Source organism: Protopterus annectens, chromosome 16.part0, assembly GCF_019279795.1.
Source record: "Protopterus annectens isolate FY-2018-M chromosome 16.part0, PAN1.0, whole genome shotgun sequence".
Taxonomy (NCBI): domain Eukaryota; kingdom Metazoa; phylum Chordata; order Ceratodontiformes; family Protopteridae; genus Protopterus; species Protopterus annectens.
In genome coordinates, this window is record NC_056750.1 from 634,806,767 (window position 1) to 634,829,697 (window position 22,931).

Here is a 22,931-nt window from a genome sequence, read left to right on the forward strand (position 1 = left end):
GACCCTAACAATAACTGTATCCAGACATAAGCACATCATACTGAATGTACTAGAACTGTACTGGACAAATTACTTGTGTGAATATTATAGTACCATTGGCCTGACTGGTAACAAGAAGGCTTCCTAATCGGTGATGAAGGTAAGGGCGGATAACAATCTCTACCATAAGCTAGACTAGTGTAGTGTAATGGCAGAATAAGGAAGGAGGTTCATCGGTGCCTGAAACATGCCAGGTATGTCCTTGCAGGTGAGTTCTGAGAGATCATAACCTTCATACAGCAAATATGGGCCAGTGAATGTTTCAGCAGCTATACTAAGACCTACTGTGTGTGGTGAGTTAAAGATTGGGGAGGAAGCTTTTTGTGAAGCTTTCAGGAGCTTTTTTTCTCTGGTGGAGATTTAAGTGACAGAAGAGTTATCTCAGAAAAAGGGGTGAATACAGAGAGTTTTGCTCAGTCTTGGGAAACTAGGTGCCTAAAATATTCTGCTCTGATCCTATGCTCTACCACATCTTTGCATAGACAATCACACTAATGTAGGATCTTGTCTGTAGAAATGAGGCAGAGAGGAACCTTCAGTTATATTCATACTGATAAATCTCCATTTGTTACACCCCTTGTCTTATTAGAAAGATGCAAAATTTTCATTTTTTTGCATATTCATACAAATCTTAACCTTGTTTTTTTTCTGTGTTTTTGTGATAAGGACTGTGGCAGCAGTGACAAATTAGTATGTATCCCTTCCCATTAACGGCAAAATTAAACCATCTTTGAAATTTCTTGACTGCAGTTTAAGTTTCCTGTAATCTCCATGTAGATCATCACACCACTCTACAAAGAAACATGCATACAAAAATGCAAAGGCAGGCAAAACATGTTTTACACATTTTTATTTCATATTTTATTACAAAGAAAAATACATTCATAAACATTCAAAGTTACATCCTCAGTTGAGGTTTTGGCAATCTGATATAATTCTATTTTTATACAACGCTGATATATTTACAGTGTGCCTTTGTCACATAACAGCAAAAATACAGTACATAGTAACAGGAAGCAGGAACCACATGGGTTAGAAACGTTTCTCAGGCTTCTTTCACAAGAAATATTTTTTCTTTTTAAAAAATTAAGTTCTATGAATTAATTTGTTTTTTTTTACATTGTAATAACACAACATATTATTACACTGTTATACACACTATTTGGTTACCATGTAGCAACACAATAATTACATAGTAATTATTTAGTAACTAACATTAATGAATAGGCTATAAATCTGCTGTAATTACTGACAAATTACCGCCTAGAAGAAAATAACATTGAAGTCCTTTCACCAAAACAAAGATCCTGTAAACAGGTTATGTCACCAGCCCCATAATGAATTGTACTTCAGCTAGTCATGAATAACATAAAAATAATGTATGAACCATTATGCTTAAAAGGGCGTTTATTGCTTGAGTGATGGGCATGGTGAGAGAACCTTGGGAATGATGCTTGAGAGGTTTGTCTTGGAGCCCTCAGACAGACATAATCTGGCTTTGTTAGATACAGATCATATGTTAAGTTTCATTGTGTATAGCTCACCTGGACTAAACTAAATGAAAAAGTAACGTTCCTGTTGAGTTAAGCAGCTTGACCTTCACAGCTGCCAGGTCATGCACGAGCACTTCACTCCCTTTCATTGTGTTGCACTATAAACCCAAGCAAAACATATTAACAAGCATTACGATGTATGTAACACAGTATTATGACCTCATAATGAATGTAGTCAGATTCCACCTGCATTAATGTGTTCCGTACACAATACAATGTAACTGCTGGTGAATACAGTGACCTCTGCTACATAACTTAAGGGTTGTGTGGATATCCCAAAGTCATCCATAAGTGAAATTAACACTGTATTAATCCACAATAAATTTTCTAATTACTAGCTTGCATTTTCCCAGCAGGGAAATTCTGTTATTTCTTTGTCAAATGTCTGGTAACTCACACCAAGATTTCCTTAAAAGTTCTGAATAAAATTGATGAGTGTAGATAGAAAAGTCACCAACTATAGAATGAGTTTTTCAACCAGTTCTCCTTCTAAAATATGTATGCAATTTTCACTGCTGAGAAACTTAGAAATCAAATTAAGCTCTTTAAGTAATATGCCTGCAAGTCATAACTACATTCTTTAGATGTTATATATTGGAAAATAATATTTTAGTCACGTCGCTTTTTCTGAAATATGGAAAATTATGTATAAAATAACTTCCTATATTATATTTTATCAGAATTTATCTGAAATATATTTCACTGAATATTGTCTGGTTGAATTTGACAGACAATGAGTTATACTTTGCCAGATACTTACCATAGGCAAACTAATGTGATATAACATAGCTTGAGGTGTTATGACCTCAAGGTTTATTAAGTAAGAAATGTTAGGGTTGAAGCACTGTACTGATGGGTCAGAGGCCACAAGTACTCTGAAATTTTTATATACAATTTTTTGATGAAAGAAAACCGGTATATAGAAGTTCAATAAAATGTACTTTGATTAGATGTAGTAGAACAATTTTAAGAAATTAAGTATACGTACACAGGTAATGTTGTCTTTGTTACTTATAAACAGAAGCAAGTAAGTCAGAAACATTATGGTACATACTCAGATGTTTGTACATCATAAAACACTATTACTGTAGTGTGAAACTTTCTTTATTACCAGAGTTATATCTGGTAAGATGTACCAGAGACTGCCATTAGATCAACTGTGATTAGATAAAGTGATAGACCACTCAAATGGCACCCATACAGGGTTATCTCTACAAAGAAGAAATGTGATTTTGGTATGAAAGTTTACAAATTTCTGTAGAATAGAATCTGTAGCTGATGGCTAATTTATTTGAAATCCAAGATTGCTTGAATTGTGCAACATTGCGTGTTGGAGCATATAACATATATGTTGATAACTGGAAGGATAGTTAGTTAAACAGTATACTATAAAATCTTGAATCTACGGTATATACTTCATTTTCATTTAATAAGAATGTCTTATTAATAAAAAGAAAGTGCTACTACAGAATGTGTGCCTTCTTATGTATTATTACATCTAGGTATGTGGCTGTTCATATACCATTTTTAAGTCAATAGAAAGATCCTTAACAGTGTGCATCATTAAATTTTCTGCATACTGTATAAATAATACCAGCGATTTAGAGATAGCAGAGAAACACTTTACCAAACAGTTGTAGGAAGTTAAGTAAAATGACTGTATGAATAGCTTAAGAAGTCTACATTTTTATTTTTGAGGACAGAGTGTTAAGGACTTATTCAGTATCTATATACGATGTTTAGCAGAGAGTAGCTGTTATCACTATTATGGTTTACTTAAAGAACATCCCATAGTTAGATATGCTGGAATTTTCATTATGCATTATTCAAATGCAAACAGTCTTAAAAGTTTTTTTTTTCAAGAAAAGCTCTGTAAATCGTGGAACAAGTTAGCATGGATCAGTCCATGTATTATGAATGAGAAAGCCTATAAACTCATGTTAGAACATCTGAGGGTGCCATGAATTCCTGCATGTGCGACTGGGTATATATGATCCTTGATGGCTTGCTGGTTGAGTGTTGAACACATGGCTAGATATAATGAAAGAATGAAAACAAGTGTCAGAAAGGAAAGTCAGAGAACAATACGCAGAGAATGGTCTATTTCCAGTCAGTCTATAGGGTAATACTTACTCACAGAACACATAGTAGACATGTAGAACAGTATCCTTCAATGGCCACTGGATGCCCTGAATGTGAGGTATTGAAAAGGAGGTGATATAAGCAGTAACATCTGACGGGGGCTTATTTTAAGTCTGTTAAACACATTCTACACATCCTACCCATGTTAGCTCATTGGGTGAATGCATTACACATACACACCCCACACACACACACACACACTTCTAAAAGATATAAAATGTTGAACTAGTAATATGCTATAATAGAAATAAAAAAACTGTAAGTTTATCTTGCGGCTTTGGGTTATTATATATATCATACCTTTCTAGATGCATTAATTGGAACTAGCAAACTGTCATAACCATTCATAGTACTAAGACTGTCACAGTGGCCATCTGAAAACATAAGGACAATGATTTAACTGAGAGGAGAAACCCCTAACATTTCATAGGTTCATAGGATGATACTACGCTATTGGCCCGGAGGCCCTTATAAGCCTAGCCAAGAAGTTCACCCATGTTGCCACAAAGTCAACACCTGTTTTCCCTGTCCAGCAGGAACACAGGTGGGATCCCAGGGGTATACTTTCTGTTTCCCATCCACTTGTCCATGTTTCTCTTAAAGATGGCTAGAGAGATACTCTGCTTGACATGGAGAGGAAGTCTATTCCACAGAGGGGGGAGTCATTGGGACACAAATCTATCCTGCCAACAAGTTCTATTAATGTCACAGACCAGGTTGAGACCTTGCATGCGGGTTGTATAAGTGGAGTTTGACTCACAGATATGCAGCAACTCCATCAAGGCTGAGTCTGAGATGGCCTTGTATGCCAGACACAGGTCACCTGTGAGCAGTCTGTACAATTCTGAGTAGAGGGACAGGGCTTTTAGTCTATCTATATAGGATAGGTGTTTGAAACCCTGAATTTTCCTGGTCAGGAACCTCTGTGGTCTCTCCAACTGCTGCATGTGCTTGGTAAGGTAGATGTCAAAGGGGGCACTGTACGCAATAATGGGTCTGATAAGGGAGGAGTACAGGGATGTTATCAGATATATTAGAGTTAGTTTCCAAGCAAATTGCTGCAGTCTGATAGATAAATCCACCTGATCTATACAGTACAAGCTTAAATACTAGATTTTTCAAAGTGTTCTCAACTGTAAATGGCTCACTTTAGAAAAAAAAAAGATGCTGAAGATGATGACAAACAGTCCTTGGGTTATGTGATTAAACATTCAGGTAACATGGAATGGTTAATCATGTATACTTGTCATGGCCAAAAGTAGGCAATTACATTAAGGTAACTCTTGAATTTATTTATTGGCTTACCTGCAATGCTCTTTTTTCCTTAACACTTAACCAGTATTTTTCATGATTGAGGGGAAAGCATAGCAGCAGATTAAGGGGAAACACTGTGCTATGCAAGCATGATCTGGTATGGAAAATAAAATGAAGTCTAGGGTATTGCTACAACTTTCTGTTCCAAAACAAATCTGCTCATAAAATGGCAATGTAGGAGAATGGAGCTTAGCAGGGCAACAAGTGTTACCTCTCAGTTTCAACAGGTAGAAAATACAAGGTGTTCTAGTTATGCACCAGTCACATGTGCCTAAATAAATATTTCTTATTAGACTGAAAAAAAACCATCCAGGTATGACTATACATTACAGTCATTATGGGAATGCTAAAAGCTGCATTGTATCTACACTGTAGTTAGTTGGATAGACTGGGGGATTCAGCAGACTGTCATTAGTTTTATTTCATCCAAGTGCTAAAGGTAAATGAAAAAAACACAAGATTGTATCTAATTTCCAGTTTAAGTTATGACAAGTGCTGTAGCTGTGTTACTTTATGTATTCAGCCTCTTTTCCTGACAGAGTCCAGACTCCACAAGACTTGGTAAGGCCTGGTTCATGTTTGCAGATTTCAGCAGATTGCCATTAGCTGCTGCTCTAATAAGACGTTTTGTTGATGACATCAGGTGAAGGAAGGCAAAATAATTGCTATTAATGTCTGGAAATCATGCTGTTCTCTTTATAGTTCTCTGCTGTCCATTCTCACTGGGCTATAATTCACTGTGGCGCACTGGTGGTTCTAGCTTGTTGGACAGTGCCGTTAGTACCTTGTCAAATTTTTCATAACGTTCTACCTGATTGCCTTCTGCACCCCGACTACCCCATAACAAGCGCATCTGGAACTCTGTCTTGAATACTTCCAGGACTTCTTCGTTTGGTTCAAAACCTGAAAAGAAAAATACAGAAAATAAGTTGCTGACACAATTTAGTCTTATCTTAATACCTTCCATATACACTGCAGTTTACAGTTTATTGCACAACAGAAAGCACATTGGCACTAGTATGATGGTGGTATGCCACATGAATATAGTGGCCACCAGCCTTTGAACTGTGGCCATGAGCCTATGAACTTACTGCACAGCACTTTAATATTTGGATATTCTTAAGCAATGCAGAATGCGGGTCTATATTAAATCAGCGAATGCTTAAAAAAGCAAACACTGATTTATCGACCCCATATAAGAGAAAGCTTACAACCCCAAACACTTGGAACAGCGATTTTTTTCCCAGGAAAAAAATCACTGTTCCACAAAATTAAATAAATAAAAATAAAAACTTGAAAACATTACATAAAGTGGGGGGGCTTCACCCCCCTCCCTACTTAAATATACCAACTCCGAGATCGCAGTACAGTGAGGAAAATGGCAAAGTAATACAGGCGGCCAAGCGATTTCTTTCTCAGGGAAAGAAATCACTTATATGCCGTTTTGCTACTTTGCTGTTTCGTGCTTTCAAGTTCAATCAAGATGCATTTGAAGGATTGTGTCTTCAATTATATAATAGGAATCCCAGAATGTTATGCCACATGTTTCTATCAATACCTATACAGGCATGGGCAAACTGATGTTTTTTATGCAATAATCTCATTATATCTACGTAAGCCACACTATAACCATAAGTGAACTATTGTTTAATAATGGTACATGGACCATCTGGCAATGTGTAATAAATTATTTCCTGAAAAGTGAAAACTCTTGGTTTCACATTATGTTTTACCAGGATCCATTCATTACACTGAATGTTCAGAATGTCAAACAATCTCTTTTATTGGCGTTTGAGAAAAAAATCTCACACAACGGAAGACTGCTGGTATCTGCTTCTGTGAGGTCACAGTACATCAGGGAGTGGGAGTATGGCCTTTTTCCACTGTTGCACGATCTCAGAGTTGGTATATATAAGTAGCATGGGTAGGGGAGGATAAAGACATCCGTAAATCATGTTTTTATTTTCATTGAGTTGAGTTTTGAACTTTTGCTTTAACCACATGTTTAATGATTTATTTAAAATGTCCATGGTTTTGTTCCTCTTTATTATTTGTGGTAAATCATTTAATTTTGGGATGGGCTTCTCAATGTAACATGTTATGGCTTTTACAGTCAGTATATAAAGCCCAATGTAATCAATTAATTTATTATTTGTATGTTTTGCTAATCTCAGAGAGTTCCTTAACATATAGCTTCACAGCCAGTCATCAAGTCCCCATTTAATTCTTCTATAAAAGTGGCTGCATTGATTTCATACTTGCAGACAGCAGATATAGGATTTTGTACTTGTACATTTTATGTTTTTGGTATGAACTAAACTGAAGAAGACAGGCTAAGTCTCAATATTTTCTTTACCTATGCAGAGGTATTCTCTGTGTGGTCCTGAAAATTAAGTTAATTTTCTACAAAATACTAAGATCTTTATTTAACGTTAATCACATATTCAGTGACATCATTTACTTTTCATGTAGTTACTGGGATGACATTAGTCATTGTCATTTTTTTTACTTTTTTACACATAGATAGATAACTAGTTTTGGACCATGTCCTATAATATATATATATATATATATATATATATATATATATATATATATATATATATATATATATATGCTAATGGGGTCTACTTCAACCCATCGAAATTACAGTTAATCGAATCTCACTTGCACCTATTCCCACTTGTTCAAAACTGCACTAATCCGAAAGCATGGACTACCGAAATCATTTCCTTTGGAAAGGAACCACTTGGCCACCATGGCAAACTTTGCCCTTTCTTCAATGTAGTGCAGTCTCAGAGATGGAATATTTAAGTAGGGGGGTGTGGGAGTTGAAGCCCCCCATACTTTGGTGGTTTAGTTTTCGTCCTTTCACATTTTTACTGGTGGTGGCCAAGTGGTTCCTTTCCAAGGGAAAGGATTTTGGCAGCCCGTGCTTTCAGATTAGTGCAGTTTCGAACAAGTGGGAATGGGTAAGCAATATTTGATTGACTGTAATTTCGATGGGTCAAAGTAGATCCCTGTTAATGACACCATAAAATCTGCTACCATCATTTCTAATATTTTCCACTATGCCTTTTGAGTTTGTCCAGGCTGAGCAGTACCATCCAACTCAGTAATTTATTTGCTTCTTTTTAGCTATTAATCCATGTCACAATGTATTCAGGAACTTGTGCCAGTAGCAGTTTAGTAGTTAAATATAACAGTAGCAAAGCCATAGGAGAAAGCTAGAATATATATGCCAGCTTGTTTACCATGATCTTCTTTAAGCATAATATAAAAATGATACTTACACGTCACCGAAAGTCTTGTTTTTTTTAGTAAATATGCAGCTGCTTAGAATTTAATATACTCACTTAATTCTAAAGAGTTTATTAAACATTTTTGTATTGCTTTCCATGAAGTTTGCACACATCTGGAGCAACCTTGTTGAACAAGGATTACTAACACTTGTTTTTTCCCTTATGTCTTTTTATAATGGTTTAACTATTCCTAATTTCCAATCAAATGGTACTGGTCTTATTCCTATACTGTGTTAAAAAGACCATGAAATCTGTGAAGCACTGATCTGGCAGCCCAACTTGCAGCTTCAGCAGTCTGCAGGAAAAAGTAAAAGATTAGGAATAAGGATAACTGTTCAGAATGTCTGCTCCTGGCCATGCCTTAGTAAAACTTAACAAAAATAAATAAAGTCTTCTTTCCAGAGATAAAAAAAAGAAAAACAATCCATTTAATAGTTTAAGCAGATCTTTATTCAGTGATTGTTTTCTTATCAGACAAGATTGCTTGTCCATCACTGAATAACGATCTGCTTAAACTCTTAACTGGATTGTTTGTTTTTTTTTCCTGTGGAAGGAAGACTTTATTTGTTCTAAGTTTTGTAAGTTAGCTGTGGCCAGGATCTAACATTCTGAACAGTTATATTTATTCCTAATCTATTGCCATACTGTGTTTGAAAAGGCTCACAAGGGAGTTACAGACAATATTACTGTTAAAAGTTCAGATAAGTCTTTATTAGTGATGTCATCAAATCTTAAAACAAATTTGTAAAAAATTATTATTTCTAATATTTGATTAGAGATATTTTTCAAAGAATCTAGTAGAATCACCAATAAATGTGCATTGCATATTTCTATACACATATTATTTTCATCTGTTAATGTGATGATTATTTGAATGAGTTTATCATTTTTAAACAAGAAAGATCTTTATTAAATTATCACTTACAACACAGGCAGTCATCCATTTATATAAATAAAAACAAAACATTTTAACATTTTTAGTGGCAAACATTATACATCACTTATAATCTATCCAGTTATTGTCAGTCAAACATTGCATAGCTCATTCAAATCCTGCCTTCTTTTAAACCCCACTCCTCCTCCAAAACATTATTCTGGTTGTCTAACTCTGGTGACGGCCAAAAAGGCAGTTACTAGAAAATGAAAATCAAAGTCCAAATCAACTGGACTAGAAGGGGTGAATATAGCGAAAGAGATGAAACACCTGGAAGTGGGATCTTTAGAAAAGGGTAAGAGTAAATTACATAGAAAAAATGAGACCTGTGGGAACAATACAACTCTAGGCGTTACTATGTCTCAGCAATTCCAATTCTGTATCACAGCTCAAAAGATCATTTCTTTAGTTACTCCAGCTTGCTCACCCAGTGTTTCGATAGAGTATTCTGCATGGAATTTAAAAGTCTGCTAACTCATTACACTCCCCAAAAACATGTTCCCAATTACCCCTTTCTTCCCCCATTGCACCTTCAGCATTTGCAATGTACCTGAGGAAAAATTCTTTGGAGTCTACTTGGGGTATAAAAATAGCTATGCAAGCACTTCCAAGCAAAGATCCTAAATGTTCTAATTTTTAATTTTTTTTGCATATTTGGGAGCCATACATATATCTCCCTATTGTTTCTTTGTGGATTGCTTATCCAGTCTATCTTCCCAATCCTTTCAAATCTCTTTTTGATTGATTCTTATAGCTATCATGCAGTATTTTATATGTCGTACTAATTATTATTTTTTAACAGTAGATTCTGTTCTAGATTCTACTAAAAACTCTATCAGTACTAATCTTTCACTTAGGTTCCCCCTATTTCTTTCTCTTTACCTATACTCTAATATCAATCCTTGACAGGGAATGCAATTTATATCCTTCAGTCCAAATGAATTTTTGGCCTCTTACCATTCTATTACCTTTCATCTCTAATTATTTACTCCCAATACCTTGGTTCCTTTGCCAGGTTTCCCTAATAAATTCCAACCTCTGCTTGGCTTGCCCATTCTCTATATCTCTAATTTCAGGCATCCCTATGGCAGAATCTCTCTTCTCCATCCCCATTTTGGCTTAGTTCTTAGAATACTTTCTGCTACTTTATAAATGTAATTGTCTGCTTGGTTATTGTAATTTTCCTTAAGGATCTGCATCCAAAATCCCAGTTTATCCTTGTTTCTTGAGCTTCCCTATTTCCACTTTGAATTATAGCTTTGTCCTTGTGCTATATGTAGGAGCCTTAACTTTGTAGCTCTGAAATGCTCCTTCAAATCAGGTAATCCCAGACCACCTTGCTCTATTGGAAGGATCAACTTATCCCATTTAACTTTTGCTGTCTTTCCCTCCCAGATAAAATCCTTCAGCTCTGTTTTAATTGCTATCCACGGCTTCTTCTCTAGTTGATAAAATATGCCTGACCTGTGTATAAAATTAAAAGGATTAAAACATTTTTACTGCTTATATCTTATCCCTATCCATAAAACAGACTTTCCAATTTTTCAGTTCTTATATGATCTTTTCTTTAGTCTCTTCTCACACATCCTTAGCTGCCATAACAGAATCCTTTTTAATTTATACTCCTAATTACTTCAGTTTATTGTGTACCTACAATATGGTTATTGCTGAAGCAATTTGTGTGTGGGTACATAGTCTACAGCTATTGCCTTTATTTTATCTTCATTAATTTTGTATCCTGAAAAGACCTGAAAGTGTCTCGGAATGTTCCACAACAGTAAAATGAGTTTCTATCATTAGGAAAGGTGCTAATGAAGCACTTTTCATATATGTGCAAAATGTCAGAAACATTAACTACACTGGTATATTGATTTCTTAATACCAAAGGCTCTTTATGGCATTTCTTCTGCGGGTTTTGATGGCAAAAGGTACCCTACCATCTTTGACCTACATCACAAATTTTTGTTTGTTTATTCCTTCTTCATGCCTTTTTATTGTTCTGATGTGTTTAACTATTCATGAATATTATAACATTTCTTCATTTTTTTATGCTTTTTAAACATGTTCTAATAAAGTATATTTCTGATGTCCGTCAAATGTTTGAATTAACACAAACGCTCATTACTTTTCTTTTTCCCATTTGCTTACTCTTTTTTTTGGGGGGGTGAACTTTGTTACGTACCTTGAAGTTTCATCTCCGCATTGGTACGGTAGAGTCCTCCATGATGTGCCACTGTCCTTGCTGCTTCAAGATGAGCCATGATGATTTCAGCACCGTTCTCAATACTTTCCCAAGGATCTGGACCTTCAGAGAACACAGTGTCCCTCTCCAGTAGTGAAATCAATGGAATAATATGTGGGTACGTGGTTTTGGTCAGTGGAGGGCTTTCTGTGGGATGAAGAAAAATGATGCCACATTTTGAACTTATTCTTCAAGCATTTTATGTCTCAGAAAAAAATATCCCTACCCTAACTCTGCAAGTAAACAAATTAGTGAATGGAAACATAGGAAAAAAGTAAATAAAAAATGGAACATGTCAGGTTAGAAAGTATAAAGTTAAATCTGTTCTCAGCCACATATTAAAGAAATATGTTGGAGTAAAGATTAAAATACACTAGTGTCTATGATGTCAAGACATTTGATTTTCAAGTTTGTCTAACAAACATTCTGTAAGTTTACAACTGTTTCTGCATTATGATCATGGTTAGTAAATACAATTTTTATGCAATTTATTTAGGCTATGATGTTTAAGCCTAAGCATTTCTAATTGAAAGAACAATGTACAATTAAAGCCAAAACAGGATCATTGCAAGTACAGTAAAAGTAAAACTAACATAAATCCAGCTGAACTGCATAAAAAATCAAAATTCTAGAACTTATATACATTCCCCTGTTTTACTCACAACAAACTCTCCTAAAAGATGAAACCTTAGTGACCTCTTCAAGGAATATTCTGTTTCACATGTCTAAATTAGGAATGGCAACCAGTTTCAAAGAACTGGAGCACATGTCTTAAGCTGGGCCCTTGGAGCAGGCAGCAGCCTTGCACTTGATGACCTCAGCTGTCTCATAGGGACATAAGGCCTCAGCAGTTCTTTCAGGTAGGCAGGAAATAATCTGTACAGAGGATGGAAGGTGAGGGTAAGGCTCTTCAATACACATCCAACCACAATCCATGGCCAGCACAGGTGGTATATGACATATATAAGGTGTACCAGTGAATAACCCATTCATGGAATTCTGGAATAACTGCAGTACCGCACTTCATTTAAAAGCCCAAAGTGAAGAGCAGTGTGGTAATTTAGATGAGACACTAGTACAGACAGAACTCAGGAGATCTTTCAAAGGTAAGATATCAGTCACATTCTCCAGAGCAGGGGAAGTAAAGTTGAATGTCATCAGCATATGTTAAAAATATCAATATACTAATCCCCTTTGCAACAACATGTACATACTGAATAAGAAGGGTTCCATAATGAAATTTTGGCGTATACCGAAGAAGAGCTAATGGGAGCCCAAGGGGACTGACCTGGGCACCACTCACCGACTATTCCTATGACTGTGCTGATTTATTTACAGGCTTATGAAATTTACCCAGAAACTATCACATACAAGAAAAAAATGATACTGTGACAGTGACTCATATTCCCAAAAAAAGCACCAATAGCCTTCAGGAGTAAAAGAAAGCAGAAACTGAAGAAACTGGGGAACTGAGATGTCAGTAAGAAGCAAGCAGAGCCAGCAAAATGAATGCATAGCATGCTAACTGGTAGAAAGTAAGACAAGATTTAGATTTGTACTGATCTCCATGTCCGAATAAATTTAAAGAGGCCATAATGCATTGTTTATCGCTAAGGAAGTTGTACCATTTCTACACTGACATCAACTATTTGTTTTTCTCACTAAATGATTATTCTATATGCCATCTATCTCTGGCATGGAGAAATTCAAAATATTGCTTGTTCTCAATAATAATAAGTGCTTGTCACTCTGCTCCATGTGAGGCCAGTGATTAAATGTGCCACATGATAAATTATTTATGTATGCATGATTTGTTAAACAGGCTATCCAACTGAGTTGTGATCTATTTCTAATGGATGCCAAGAGAGAAAAATCTCTAGAAAATACAACTACAAATAAGTATTTTATTTATTTATTTTGTTGACATTTGATTGCCGGGAAAATCCAAATGTGTAGGAGCCCATTTTCAGCAGAGGCCCAGGGAGAAAAGCTCCAAAGTATTACAAAAACATTTAAGAACAATAATTTTACAAGCTTCACTAATAATACAAAGACATATACAGTTTCAGGGTTGTTCAATGTTTTTGGCTCAAGGGCCACTTACCATACATGGCAAGGTTTGAGGGGGACAACGTTATCATGTACAACATGTATCTGTCCAGTTAAAACTGTTTGTTGTAGGGCATACTGAGGGCCAGATAAAATGTTTTGGTGGGCCAGACTGTAGCCCTAGGGTCACCTGTTGGACACCCATCATTTAATTATACCAAATTAGACATAATATGAAATCATTAATTGAGAACAGATACACTATTGTTTTCATCCCAAAAGAAGTCTACTAAAAAAGTGTATTCCAGTAAATGGAGTAGGTTTGTTCTTTTGGCAGAATCTCTGAGACTCCACCCCTTCTCAGCCCCTTTGGTGTCCATCTTAGATTTCCTTGCTGAGTTGTTTCAGTGAAGTTCCAGTTTCTCTACAATTTAAGTGCTATTGGTGACCAACTTTAACTTTCATATTCGTAGCCATAATGTGCCTATGGCTTCCCTCAAAACTTCCAAGCTCCATCCCCCAATTCATGATCTGATTCCTCCTTCCCTAGGATTTGGCTTTTGTTTTGCAAGTCCTTGCAGACCCTCTGTTTGAACCTTCAGCTACTTCTGACTTGAAGCTCTTCTTGGAAAACTTGGTGGCAGTTACTTCCGGAAGGAGGGTTTCAGTGTTGCAAGCTCTTGATTCTTCACATCCTTAATTGGCGTTCCATAAAGACAGGGTTTCTCTTTACAACAGCCTTTTTCTGCAAGAGGTAAATTCTGAGAATAACCTTAACAGTTCTATTCATGTTTGTGTTTTTCCCCCAATTTCTCTAATGAAGATGAATGAATACCTTTTGCATTGTTTGGATCTACATAGGCAATTGTGATTTTATTTGGACTATGCCACAGCTTTCAGGAAATCCAGTCTGTTTTTTTGTTTTTTTTGCCAAAATCTAGGCTGGGCTCACCTGTGTCTGAATTGACTTTATCCAAGTGCCTGTCTGATTGTATTTCATTTGCATAGTCTTTGAGGGCCAAGACTATTCCACACAAGTCTAAGGGTCATTTGACAAATGCTATAGGTTATAAAGCTCTCTTTTCTAGAATATCAGTGGATGCTACTTGGCTAGGTCACCAAACTTTAGTGTCGTATTATAAGCTGGATATTCAGTTTTGATCCCGGGTTTCCTTTGGCTCCCCTGTATTGTGGAATATCTTTTTTTTAGTTCTTCCAAAGGAATTTTTCATGACTGGGGTCTCTGTATGGCAAGTTGAATCCAGTCAGAGTTGACACAACATCAGATATGAAAGTTATGTACTTATCCATGTTTTCTGTTTTGTATGGTTCAGCCTTCCCCTTTCCTTTGGTTAGTATGGTGAACTTCCCGTTTCCGTGATGACTAGACAATGGATGTCATCTTTCCTTATCTTTGATGTCCTGTATTCTCTTTGGTCTGGGAACTCTTTTTTAGTATATATTGAAAATGGTTATCATGGGACAAACGCGATCTTAGAATTTGGATGGGGAGCGGGGAGTTGTCGGTGGGCAAGGTGGAGCCGGGTGAGTTTGAGGTCTAGTGGAATTGTCCGGTGTTGGATCCAAAGACCTGCAGGTTGAACAAGATTGGAGAAAGGCAACAAATATCTATAGTTATGGAAGTAAATAACTTACATTTTCCTTGGTTTCTGACGATTCACTGTCGGATGAACAATGAATGGACTAGGAAAGAGCATCTCTTTTTCTGCTCAAGTACAAGATTCTGATACTTCTGAAGAAAGTGCTTCCTCAGAATCTCTTAGAGGGATTTTTCTTTTTCAGAAACTATTTCTAGACAGAATTAACAATGATATTCTAGCCTCCTTGAAAAAATACTATGATTTAGTACTAGTTGAATATCCTGTTGCTATACCTTTGCCAGCTTTAGAGCATGTTTTTCTTAATGCCTGCAGTATGCTTGATAGTCAAACTGCAGACCCTAGAAAGGCAGCTGGAGTTCATAAAGTTACCCAACCTTGTAAATACTTAATTTCTCATCCCAGATCTGATCATACTGCTATTTCTGTTGCAAATACTTATACAGGAAAGAACTTCATTAATACAAATCCCTCTCCTTCTGATGATAATGGAAAAGCCTTTGGCAAATTTGGGAAATTATTTATTCTTTCACTTTATCTTTTAGAATTCTCAACTGCCAAGGTCACCTGTTAAAACTTTCTGAATGTTTTGAGAATGAGGAGCAATACTGCCAGTTTTCCGTCTGCAGATAAATAATTAATCTATGAATGCATTAATTGCATCTGTTTCCCATGTAACCAGACCTTATTTAAAATGTGTCTGATTATCCATATACCGTGTCCAGAGGAGCAGCATCTGTTTTTGTTATGAGAAGGTATGCTTGGATGCATGCACTGAAATTTCCTGAGGATATTAAAGCTGACATTTAAAACTTTCCTTTGGATAAGGATGTTTTGTTTGGTCCGTGTGCCACTCAGGTGCTCAAACAATTGGATGAAAGAGTTAAATTGATTCAAGGGGTTACTCAGACTTTTCATCCCTCCTTTTCCAAGTTTGCAAAAAATGTTTCTTAAAACTCTGTTGCTTTTTACAAAAATCAGAACAAGCAGTCTCAACAAGCTTGCAGATTTGCAAGAAAAAGTGGCAGGGAAGTTCAGAGGAGGAGAAGGGGACCATTCAGAAAAATGTAAAGTCCAGTAATTTGGAATGACTATTGCAGCATTCTTCCTTCCCACCTTGGAAAACCTTTAAAATTGTCCTAGAATCTAGCTCTTCATTTTCCTCTATATCAACCAATTGTCAGATAAATATAATTTCTGAAGGCAATACTTAAGGGATAGAAGTGGCAGTGGGGGGGTCTCCCTTATTTCCAAGGGATTCCTCTACATCATCCAAGTCAAATGTCCCTATTTCCTCCAGTTATCCAGCAAATGCTTTATTTGGGCCAATATAACCAGCATCTATCAATCAAAAAGGAAAAGTTTTTCTTATTCAAGAGTGTTTTTAGTGCCAAAGGAGGAATTCCCTTGGAGACCCGTTTTTTACTTCTCCTTTCTTTAACAAGTATGTGAAAGCTCCAAACTTCAAATGTTATTCTTTCAAACTACATTAATTGGCATTCCTTTGTTTATTTGGTAACATTAGATATAAAAGATGCTTGGGCGGCCATGGTGGTGCAGCAGTTAGCATTGCTGCCTCACAGCAAGAGGTTCTCCAGTTTGATCCTTGGCTGGGGTGCCTTCTGTATAAGTCTGCATGTCCTCCCTGTGGTCACGTGGGTTTCCTCCGGGTGTTCCGGTTTCCTCCCACATCCCAAAGACATGCTGTAGGTGGACTGGACACTCTAAGTTGGCCCTAGGTGTGAGTGTGTGCCTTCTGTGGAAGGTTGGGTGCTAGGCTGGCAACTCAACACTGTAAAAAACTCCACTGCCAATCATGAGCAGATAGATGATCCACTGTGGTGACCCCTAACTGGGAAAAGCTAAAAGAAGAAGAATTGAGAATAGATACACGTTATAGGACAATGACTTTATATTTAGAGAACTTTTAGCCAGTTTATACAGAAATTAAAGATAGGGTAGTATAATACAAACAGGAATTGCAATATGAAGTGAGAGAAAAGCATGCTTATGGTATATTTAGTGAGAACGCCAGGGGGAGAGAAAGTACAGTTGTGTACACTTACGATAAATGTAGATGTTCGAGTGTATTCACTGTTGCAGTCATCACATTTGGGTTATCTGCTTATTGTAGCCCTCAGTCGGCCTGATTATCAAAGTCTTGGGTCCTGCATCAGTTGCTGTCTCATCTTCCGTGATGTCAGGTAGACAGGGGTATAAAGCATGCAGCCGATGCCATTACATCAGCCTTTCTTGCCCCAGATGTCAGGTGCCCCCCAGTGGGAAGCAATTTTATATATATATATATATATATATATATATATATATATATATATCTATGTATATACACACACACACACACACACACACACACACACACACACACACACACACACACACACACACAAGGTTATACCTCCAACAAAAAAGCAAATACACCAAAAAGATTTTACGCATAGTACAGGAGAGTAAGGTATAGCCAAAATAAGTCAGGGGGCTGGAGGGAGGGTAATCAGGACTGCAACAGTGAATACACTCAAACATCTACATTTATGGTAAGTGTACACAACTGTACTATGTTCTTCATGTTTCACTGTTGCAGTCATCACATTTGGGTAGATTCCCAAAGCTAAGGATGGGAGGAGGAATTTAGATAGCATTAGGACCAGCTATAAGGCCCTGCAAGACTGCAGTGGCAAAGCCAGCTCTGGATTTAGAGAACATTGGCAAATGGTAATGCTTGGTGAAAATATGTACAGAACTCCAGGTAGCAGCTTCTAGGATGTCTCTGGTAGGGACACCTCTGAGAAAGGCTGTAGAGGTAAATGCAGCCCTGGTTGAATGGGGTCTAATCCCCTGTGGGATAGGTTTTCCACAGTGCTTTTAGCAGAAAAGAATGCAATGGCCTATCCATTTAGAAATGCTTTGCTTTGAAATAGCCTTCCCCTCTGCCCCTGCAGCAAATGCCACCAGCAGTTGTTCAGATTTCCTTTGAGGTTTAGTCCTGTCCAAGTACAATCTAAGTTGTCTGTGCACATCTAAGGAGTGCAGTAACCGTTCCCCTTTGTTCTGTGGATTAGAAAAGAAGGTTGGCAAATGAATGGATTGATTAAGAGCCACAATGGATACCACCTTGTTCACATGAAGGATGATGAAAGGCTCCACTGCCATAAGGGCCTGTAATTCGGATACCCTTCTTGCTGAAGTGATTGCCAAAAGGAAAGCTGTTTTCCAAGAAAGGAATTTTAACTCTGCACTTGCAGCTGGCTCAAAAGGAGGAAGAGTGAGTTTTTCCAACATAAAGTTAAGGTCCCAGGCTGGAGTTGGGGCTTTCCTGGGCGGTCTTAAGTTTTTGGCCCCTCTGAGGAACTGCTTAAGCAGTGGGTGAGAAAAGAGGGGGGTGGTTCTGTGTTGTAATGAGCTGAAATGGCTGAGGTGTGAATTTTAATGGAGGAAAAGGAAAGGCCCTTGTGAAGCATCTCAGTTACGCACTGAAGAATCTGAGGTAAATTGGGTGCTGCTGTGGCCATCCCTAGTGTCTGGTTCCAGGCACAGAATCTTTTCCATTTTTCAGCATAAGATTTTCTAGTACTAGGCCTCCTTGCCTCCAAAATGACATCCAACACTTGTGTACTGAGGGATGATAAAGGAGAGATTAGGTAATTAGCCAGACTACCATGTTCAGGGTTTGAAGCTGAGGGAGCAGAATCTGGCTATCCTGCTAAGACAGCAGGGTAGGTGTCTGAGGTAGATGCCATGGGGCTAGCAGTGACACACTGCACAAGAGGGGGTACCACTGTTGGTGTGGCCAGTCTGATGCAATCAGTATCATCCTTGGTTTGTCCTGTTTGATCTTTAGTAGTACTTTGGAGAGGAGAGGCAGAGGAGGAAAGGCATAAACTGATAGATTTTTCCAGCTGAAGGACAGAGCATCCACTTTCCAAGCTTGTTTGTGGGGAGTCCTTGTGCAGAATTTGTCCAATTGGTAGTTCTGGGGGGAGGAAAACAGGTCTATATCTGGGCTCCCCCATTTGTTTATCAACATGTTGAAAGTCTTTGGTTCCAGTTTCCACTTGTGTGGGTCCATGAGATTTCTGCTTAGTTCATCTGCCAGTGTATTTAGTTTTCCTGGCAGGAATTGAGCCTGCAGATGCACTTGGTAGCTCAAGGCTGTGTTCCACAGAGCCATGGCTAGTCTGCAGAGAGAGTAAGAATGGGTACCCCCCTGCTTGTTTATGTATCACATAACAGTGGTGTTGTCTGTCTTTACCATTAATTGTCCTGGAAGAATGTGGTCCTTGAAGGCTGTCAGAGCATTCTGTACAGCTAACATTTCTTTTTGATTGATATGCAGGTGCATTTGACTTGGGTTCCTATTGCCCTGAATGCACTTCCCTGCCAGGTGAGCCCCCCATGCATAGTCTGATGCATCTGTTGTTAGGGTTTGGGTGGCAGGGGGTAGAGTGAATGGTAGTCCCTTGTTCTGGTGGCAGGCCTCTGCCCACCAAAGGAATTAAACCGTAGGCAAGGTATGATAGGAATTATTGCTTCCAGATTCTGAGAATGTTGACTCCATAGGCTTTTTAGATACAATTGTAGTTTCCTCATATGCAGTCTTGCATATGGAATTAGTAGAATGCAGGAGGCCATGAACCCCAAGGCTTGCAGTATTTCCCTTGCAGATAGCAGGATTTTTGTGGCCACTAGTTTGAAGTAAGTTGTCAAATTAATTTGTTTCTCTGGCATGAGGAAAGCCATCTGGGAAGTTGTGTTCAAGCTTACTCCCAGGAATAAAATTTGCTGACAGGGTACCAGATGTGATTTCTTTTTGTTTATGGTGTACCCCAGACAAGTTAACACCTTTTGTACAAATGCCAGATGACTCAAAAGTAAGTCCTGGCTTTCTGCCTGAATTAGACAATCATCCAGGTACGGATATATTTGAATATTTCTTTGCCTGCAAAATGCAATAACTGGAGCTAGGTACTTTGTGAATACCCTGGGCGCAGTAGATAAGCCAAAGGGCAGTGCAGAGAACTGATAGTGCATGTAGCCTGCTATGAAGTGTAGGTATCTTCTGCAAGATTCCCTGATTGCGATGTGCAGGTAGGATTCCTTTAAATCCAGTGTTGCGACCCAGGCATCTTTGCCTAGCATAGGAAGCAACTGGTGAAGAGTTAACATCTTGAATTTTGGAATCACCAAAAAGGTGTTTAGGATAGAAAGGTCCAGTATAGAATGCCCTGAGTTGTCTTTTCTGGGTACCAGGAAAAGTCTTGAGTAAAAACCTTGTCCCTTTTCCTCTTCTGGTACAGTTTTAATAGCCTTTATGCTTAAAAGAGAGAGTACCAGCTTTTGAGCCTCTGCCCACTGATTTGCGGGTAGATCTGACCAACCATTTGGGGTTGGTAACGTGTGGAAGTGAAATCTGTATCCTTGGGAAACTATATTTAAAGCCCATTTGTCCTGTGTAATGAGTTCCCAGTTTTTTGCCTGCAGAGCAATCTTTCCCCATAAAGGAGCAGTCAGTTGAGAAGTGCTTGGAAGTTTTAAAGTTGTCATTGAGACCGTTTACCATAGGGGGAGTCTTACTACTCCCTGATTTGGAAGTGGGAGCCCCCCACTGCTTAGTCCTGTGCGTACCCTGGGACTGAAGCCTGGGTGTTCTGTTGGTTCTGGGTTTGGACTGAGAAGGCCTGGAAGAGGCAAGAAAGGACCAATTCTTAGAGGGCCAATGCCTACTAAATCTTGGAGGCTGTACATTTAGGAAATCTTTAACAATTTGCATAGATTTAGCTTTTTCCTCCATCTTTTTAAGAACTTCTTCCGCTTTGTTGCCAAACAGGCTCTCCTGATTTAAGGGAGCATCCAGCAATTTAGCTTTAACATGATCTGGCAAGGATTGCCCCTTAAACCAAGCATGCCTTCTAAGTACAGACCCAGTGACAGCAGCCCTTCAAGATGCCTCTAGTGAAACAAAACCACATTGCAAAGTATGTTTTCTAATCTGTTCAGCAGAATGCATTAAATCCTGTAAATCCTTATTTGCAGCACAATCAGGAATCAACATAATTTTCTGTTTAAGCAGTCCAATAATATGCTGCTGATACTTTAACATATGAAACTGGCAGTTTAAGGCCCTGATGGCCAAGGTTGCAGAATTGTATACCTTCTTACCCCATCTATCCAATGCCCTGGAGTCTCTATCAGAAGGGGTAGGATTCTTAGCAGTAGTAGCCTTAATGCCCTTGGGTCCCTGTGAAATGATCTCAGGATCCACAGTAGGATTTTTAAAAAGGAACTTGTGAGACTCAGGAACCCTGTAATATCTATCAGGTTTTCTGGGAGCAGGAGGTAAAGAGTCAGGGGCCAAGCTAGATTCCGAAAAGGCATCATCAACAATGTCTAGTACAGGAGGGATAGCTAAAGGCCTGTGCTGGGGCAGGAGTAAGAAATCAATAAGCCTCTTTTTAGAATTAGAGAAATCCTGGCATTCCCAATGAAAATGCTCCCTAAGAGTATGCAAGGTTTTACCAAAAGAGAAATTCTTCGGGGGAGGGGGGGAGCAGAGGGAATAGAGTTCTCTGCATCAGAATCCTCATAGGTAGATAAGGGTAAATCCTGGTCATCAGAGGAAACAGACATTTCAGAATCCTGGTCAGAAGTATCATAAGCAAATTCAGTCCTAGGTCTCTTACGGGGGAAGGTTGGCTTCCCCTGATTAAAGTAATAAGGTCTTCAGCCATTCTTATCATTTGTTTTTTAGGCATAGAGCCCTGACCATGTGGTCTGGGTGTCAGTTTTCTAGGCATGGTTCGAGGTTTAGGCCTTGAAGAAGAAGATGGCGTTGGTTTAATATGCAAGTCAGTAGGCCTGAATACACCCTCAGAAGCCAGTGGCTGCACAGCGACTCCAGACCCATCCAAGGTAGAGACATCCGCAGGTTCCACAGTTGAAGCATCTCACAGCATATTGGACTCTGAATGGGTCTCAGTAGACGTAGCGGGTATCAGGGGTTGTGAAAGTGGCTCACTGAAGACCGGTGAACTGGTGACTGGCTTAGGAGAAGCGTTGTCAGCAATTTTGGACCTAGGTGGCCTGTCTCTGTCCTTATCTTTGCGTTTTTTCAGAATGTCGGTAATCGGATGGCTGACTGAAGACATATCTGGATAATTGAACTGAGTACCAAAATATTTAGAAGCGTAAATATACCGATGACGAATAGTTTGTTGCTTAAATAAGGCACAAAACCGACAGAGAGGTACGTTGTGGTCAGGGCCTAGGCAAGGAATACAGTACGAATGAAAATCTTTATGAGGTATTTGCTTTCCACAAGAAATACAATTACTGACTTTTACTGACATCAGTTTAGAGCAAGAAAAAGTTTCCCCAATGGGGTACTTAGCTTTAGTTGAATACTTCAGTTCTGAAACTCAAAAACGAAAATTTCAGGAGTCGCCAGACCAGCACTTGCAAACTGCTTCTGCTTCGGGCACCACATGGCAAGAAAAACTGATGTAATGGCATTGGCTGCATGCTTTATACCCCTGACTTCCTGACGTCACGGAAGATAAAACAGCAACCGACGCAGGATCCAAGATTTTGATAATTAGGCCGACTGAGGGCTACTGTAAGCAGATAACCCAAATGTGATGACTGCAGACTGCAACAGTGAAACACGAAGAACATATTGATAGAAGTAAGGAAGTAAGTGAAGAAGGAGGAATAAGGAGGTGT

General features: G+C 38.2%; 1 protein-coding gene across 1 annotated transcript in view; it reads right to left on the reverse strand.

Moving 5' to 3' along the window:
* Nucleotides 1–4,683: 4,683 nt before the first annotated feature.
* Nucleotides 4,684–22,931, reverse strand: part of SH2D3C (SH2 domain containing 3C) — a 503,667-nt gene continuing 485,419 nt past the window's right edge. The window contains exons 11-12 of the mRNA XM_044058698.1: nucleotides 11,467–11,673; nucleotides 4,684–5,951 (exon numbers count right to left, since the gene is read on the reverse strand). Coding sequence (XP_043914633.1) covers nucleotides 5,776–5,951; nucleotides 11,467–11,673 — 383 coding nt within the window. The 3' untranslated portion in view covers nucleotides 4,684–5,775. The remainder of the gene's footprint in view (nucleotides 5,952–11,466; nucleotides 11,674–22,931) is intronic.